At 41.9% G+C, this 6,246-nt stretch overlaps 1 protein-coding gene across 1 annotated transcript in view; it reads right to left on the minus strand.

Moving 5' to 3' along the window:
* Positions 1-908: 908 nt before the first annotated feature.
* Positions 909-6,246, minus strand: part of PCP4 (Purkinje cell protein 4) — a 35,557-nt gene continuing 30,219 nt past the window's right edge. Inside the window, exon 3 of the mRNA XM_031064922.1 lies at positions 909-2,911. Coding sequence (XP_030920782.1) covers positions 2,784-2,911 — 128 coding nt within the window. The 3' untranslated portion in view covers positions 909-2,783. The remainder of the gene's footprint in view (positions 2,912-6,246) is intronic.

The following is a 6,246-nucleotide window of genomic DNA, read 5'->3' on the forward strand; positions in this document are numbered from 1 at the left end:
CCTGTGCTTTTTTGTGGCTTTTGGTTCCTCCTGTTGGTCTCCTCTGGGTTTATTTCCACAGGTTATTTTACAGTCCAGGCAACGATGTGAGCTAAGGATTTCACAGGCTCAGGCAATTGTTCTGATCACTCAGCTGTAGGCTATTCTCTTTTGGGATAATCTGGCAGCAATTTGGAGCAGAGGCAGTATGGATGTGTCTGGGGAGGGGGTGGGTGTCAGTGGTGGGAGCCATAACCCCATTTCCTGCAAAATCTACTGCTCTGAGTATTCTTCCATGTTACCTATGGGAACTTTGGGGTTATCAGCACAGAGATCCCCCTAATTTAATCTTTCTTTCCATTACTGCATTACTCACAGCTAGGCAGAGCTCATTGTCTGGAAATTAAAAGACCCACATTATCCCTGGAATATTAACTGTCTTCCCTCACCCATCCTGGTTGAATCCAACTCCTTTTCTCACCTCAGCAAACCCAGAGAGGTCTCTGAAAAGTGTAAGTTAGTGGTAAGAAAAGAAATTAAAAGCTGTCACCTTGGATATGGGCAAAAGATGAGTGAAGAGCAAGACTCAGGAGCAGGAAAGCTCTCCTGGGAACATGAATCTGTGTGCAAACACATTTACATGAAAAGGAAATTGTCTGACAGGGGCAGCCACAATTATTCCAAATTTCATGCCAGATCACTGTTTCCTCATTATGTTTCTCTGTACATTGGGGCTGTGTCTGTAAGATGCACTCTGAACTGCACATTGAAGAAAAGCCCCGCTGCTGAAAGAGCCATAATTCATTTACTAACAGCCCCTGTTGCTGCGCTTCAATAATGCAATCATTTTCTCTGTGTCCCAACCATATGATTATTCCTGTTGTGTAGGAAATTTAAGTCCAAGGAATGTCAGATCAAATATAAAAGCCTAGTGCTTACCCATAGTTTTTATTCAATTAAGTAGCCATTACAGAGCTCATGCTGTTTCAAATGACATAATGCAGAACACAAATGCAGTCTTTTATTACAAATATATGTTCATCTAAACAAAATGGCACCAAAACAATCCAAAGCCATTACAATTTTTAGATTATTATGCTTAGGCTATCATTATATGGTGAGCAGTTGCTGTGAAAGACAAGTGGGGGAACTGGGGCCTCCACGAACCACACTTTGAGCACAGCAGCACTGTTATTTGAGGTTTATCTGTGAAATTCTTAAATGCAGAGGAACAGTGCTGATAAAAAAATAAATACTGAAAGCACTGAGCTGCAGCTTGGAGGACGCTGACTTTGCAGGTGATGAGTGGGAAAGTCATGCCTAGGACCTGACACACACAGAAAGAGGTGCCACAGACAGGGTCTGGGTGTTCCCCCCAAAATGACTTCTAAAAAACTTCTCTGTGCCTTCCCACCCAGCCTCAAGCAGCTCACAAATGATTTTGCACATGCTTTCTTCTCTGCCCACAGGATTTCTCCTGCTCAGCATCCTTGAGGGCTCCCTGTAACCAGCACAGGGCCAGAGCTCTTGGCACCACCTCTAAAATGATGCCCAGCACCACAAGTGCCCTAACCTGCAAGAGATTTTTCCTTTTCCTTTGAAATCCCCCAGCACTGCTGCCCTGATGGGCTCCTTGGGAAGGCCACGAGATCCCTCCTTCCCTCTGCTCCTGCCCCCTGCTCTGGATTTCTGTTTAAATGTGATTAATGATGCATTTGTCCCTTGCCCTGGTGATCAAACACTCCTGTGCAAGGTGGGAGAGGAAGAAAAGAATCCCCCTGGGCAGAGCTGGAATGACACCTGGATCTGTGCCCCCTGAAGGGGTGAAAGGCTGGCAGGCTGTCACCGCTCACTTCCCCACTTCAGACAGGTTGTAGCTGATTTTTGTTGATCCAAAGCTGGGCTAAAAGAGCAATAAAGGGGCTCAAAGCTGAACACAGAACAGTGCAAATGGACACAGGAAGCCCGGGATGATTTACTCCTCAAACACTGAAAATAATATGGAAATAAAGAGATGACACAGAAACAGTTGCTGATTATGTAGAAACTGAAAAACCACATGAGGAAATAGAGCTTAGACGGTCAGTTTCTATTTTTACAGACAAAAATCAATCCCAAACTTCCAAAGGTATTTTGTGTCTGGTTTATTATTTTCTTTCCGTAACAGTCAATGTGGTCCAAGATCTCTGAATGTTATCATGCAAAGAGGAAGGACAGGCACAATTTCCCCACTCAAACCACTTTATTGACACACTTGCAAGACAAAAATAAACTGCTCCCTGCTTCCTACACCCCTCATGCCAGCTTCTGTCTGCAACTTTTCTCTTTTTTTTTATTTACTTTCAACTCATTACAAGAAAGTCACTTTATTTTCACATTTTGCTGGCAGCTGGAATTCTCCAAATGAGGGAAGCAGGGCTGAGATGCATCTATCTCATCCCTCAGCAAAAATCCCTGCAACATACGGTGCTGTTATGACTCTGAGCTTTAGGTGGAGAGGGAAACAGGCATCTGGGCTGGGTTCATTTGTAACGCTGCACTTGCTGGATTAATATGGAAAGACAGATGAAGGCAGACACTTTAATTACTTCACCCTAACTTTTTATTACAACATCAAGTAAAATGGTGAGTTACAGAGGATAATGGGCGTGAAACATCTGGGATGAAGTCGCACACAAGCTCATGGGTTGTAATCTGCCAATGGGGTTTTAAATATTGATAATTTCTGTACATGCATCTTTGTGTTATTTCTGATCTTGATAAATCATCTCAGGATTACTTTGTTTTGAGCTGTGAGGTAGCTACTAGGACTGGGACCCAGCTTTTTTCTTCTGGAATTTTCTGAACTGGGACTGTATCGCCACGGCCGCCCGCTCTGTCTCTGGCGCATCCATGTCTATGTCAAACTCCTCTTGGACCTTCTTTTGCCCATCTGCTCAAAGGAAACAGAACAAAAAACATCAACAGCTTTTTCACACAGGGATGATCACTGAACACCATAGGTGGAAAATTCTGCTGCTTTCTCCTTCTTCCTAAAGATCCTTATTAAATACCGAGTTAAAAGTCCTTTATCTCTTAACCGTATCTCAATTTTCAGACCAAGGAAAAGGCATCAATAGACACAGCCATGGCCAGGGGGAGCAGATTCAGGGAAAAAACCTGGCACAAGTCACATCAAACCCCTCCCAGTGACAGAGTTTGGGGAGCTGGGCACTGAGGAGCAACGTCCAAAGGGTGCTCAGCACTCATCCAGCATCTGGGCAAGTCCCCCCAGTCCAGGGAGCCAACGGTGAGGGACAGAGGGATTCCTCTGTGCCGCCCAGCAGGGAGAATTTAACAGTTCCTTTCCAACCTAAATTATTCTATGTTTACTCTAAAAAAAGAGGCAGATTAAAATATTTTAAAGTAGAGGCATTAAGACACTGTTCTTAGCACACCTCCAACATGAGAGGAAGAGATAATACTTCCTAAGGCTAATTTCCATCCTTTCCCCTCGTTTCCTGCCTCATCCCTTCCAACACGCACATCCCTTCCCCTCTGAATCATTTATGTCCAATCTCTCCACCACTGTGCTGCTTCCCTCACTTCTCTCCAGGCTCTGCTCTTGTCTTTCATCCTCAATCCTTGGCTCTTTGCCTTCCTTTATTCCCAGGCCCCAGCTCTCCCTTCAGCTGCATTCGGCCTCCACGTGGACAGCCCAGCTGACTCTGCTGAATTTTCCTTCACCCACCTACAAGTTAAAAGCGCAGCCCTGGGAAAAATCCTGCCCTGCTTGCAAAGATAACACTAAACTGCCTGGACTGAGTTGGTGGGAGCACGTTTGCCCCACTAACCTTGTCACAGCATTGAGTTTTTCACCATAAACTGGTTTGTAAAACTCCCTGATGTCACTGTTGTGTGCCAGCCTGCAGTGCACGTCACACCAGGAGTCTGCAGGGAGCTCTGCTTGGGGGAATTCACCCATTTTGAACCACTTTGCTCTTAATTCTTGACATGAATATCTCCAGGATGTTCATCCCCAAGTAGTGTTAATGCAAATAAAGGCAACACACTCAATGTATTATTAAAATGAAAATAAACTTATCCCCCATAGTCTCTGTCCTGCACACTAGAAAACAGGGATGCCATTCCGTGGTTTTAGCATGAGTCCTGCAGGATTTCTTGGCTTTACTTCTTGTTGTTACTCAAAACTCAGTTTTTGTGTCCATTTTCTATTCTAAAGTGAGGAAATATTTAAAGGGAAGGTTTTGCAATATCCCATATTGATTTTATTTTAACTACAGTAATCAAATAAATGCAGCTATGCTAATGTAAGATAAATGTTCACTTAGTATTTTGTTTTATTTAGAAAACATTTAAGAAGAAAGATGAAAATGAAAGAAGAAAGAAAAAATCTGGATAAAAAGAACAGCTTGAGAGCTCACCAAATTTTATTACACAGGCTAATCAAAAGCCAAGCTATCAAAACAAAGACTTTTGTGGAACAAAATCAATCCATTAACTTTATGTCATTAAATCACAGAATCATGTCATTAAATCTGAGAATCTGCATGGTTTGTGTAGCTATTCAAGCAATGCAACCACCCTGAGTACAGAAATACAATTATAGTTTATCTTCCATGGGGAAGGGACGTGAAGGTCGGAAATGACACAGCCAAGGAGAAACTGGAACCGATTTTTATTTGGTGTTTACGGGTTAAAGGCAACCTAACAGCAGAAGTGGAGTCTATCCATGGATTTTAGCCTTTCAGTGGAATAATTGCTGTCCTTTGGAAATGCCAGTTGGGAAAACCAGATGGGTGGATGAACAGACACAATTGGGTCTGTACCTCTTGAAGAAATCTGGCTTGTACAGCTCATTTCCTATTACAGCCAAGTTTTAGCACTATCTTAACTTGCAACAGTGACTCAGCAATCTCACATTAACACCTAAGAAAATGCAGCATTTAGTGTAATTTGTCTCTAAATTTCCAGGGCACTTAAATCTTTGCTTGATGCCATCATCACTGCCTTAAAATCAACTGTAATACATAATTCACAATATCTTAAGGTCTAATTTCCTTTTATTTAACCTGCAGTTGTTGACATCAATACCAAAATTCCATATGAGCTCTTCCTATATTTCTCTTTTCCTGCCACCACTGAGAAATACTAGGACAAGAAGTTTTCAGCCATTACTTAGACTTGTAATTAAGAATTTAGAAGTGTTTAAATGGGCCAAGATATTTATATGAATAAAGAAGAAATTCATAATTAGCAGATGGTAGAGAAATATAGTGATTACACATATGTGCATAATATACATTATAAAACAACATGTGCATTATCTATGTAGGTAATGTAATATAATGGACATATCTGTATAATTTTATTTCTCCCTATTCCCATATTTCTCTTTTTTTATACATGGATGGTCCATCCACATTTGCATACATAGAGAATATATATTAATATATAATTGCACAGAGATATTTGCTTAAAGAGTTTAAATCCTGTATTAAACTGGAAAGAGCTGGATTTGGTATTTCCCAAATTTTGGGAGTGGATTTTCTTGGAGTTCTCCCCAAACCATTTCCTATTGATACCTGTCACACCACAGATACTTTACCAGATGGACTGTCAATCTGGAGAGAAAATTCAGTGGGGTGCCAGCTTGGGCTTTGTCTAAGGGAATAAAATTTTAGCTTTTACCTTGAGCTGCTTCCCTAAAATCAGCCTTGTGATTTAGAAAGCATCACACCCTGCAAACAACATGGTTTTAATGGTTGGGAGCAGGAATTCCAACTCCTTTGTGACAGAGGAGCTGGAACCAGGTGATCTTTAAGGTCCCTTCCAACCCATACCATTCTGTGATTCTACAAATTAAGGATTAACCAATTAATTACAATGGAAACCCAGGCTGGGCTCAGAACCTGCACAGACTAGAAATCACCTCAGTGCACTGATAAAAAGATTGAAGCCTTTTTGCACCCTTCCTACTCCACATCCACCCATGGCACAGTGACTTTTACCTGTCAGTAGCTGTTCACATATCTCAAGCGTGCAGGCTGTTGGATTTGAGTCCTCAAATCATTAAATTTCTGCAGAGAGCTGAAAGCAAGCCTGTAGAAATGCTCCTCTTTCATGCACTCCTGGTTTTCCTTTCACAAGGGATAATTAGCTTGGAAATGGTCTGAAAACCCAAGAAATTCTCACTCTCAGCAGGCCACAGCACAGGTAAGCACTGGCACAGGTTTTACTCCTGGATTTTATTTTTTTCATCCTGCT

This window comes from Geospiza fortis, unplaced genomic scaffold (genome assembly GCF_000277835.1).
Source record: "Geospiza fortis unplaced genomic scaffold, GeoFor_1.0 scaffold233, whole genome shotgun sequence".
Taxonomy (NCBI): Eukaryota; Metazoa; Chordata; class Aves; order Passeriformes; family Thraupidae; genus Geospiza; species Geospiza fortis.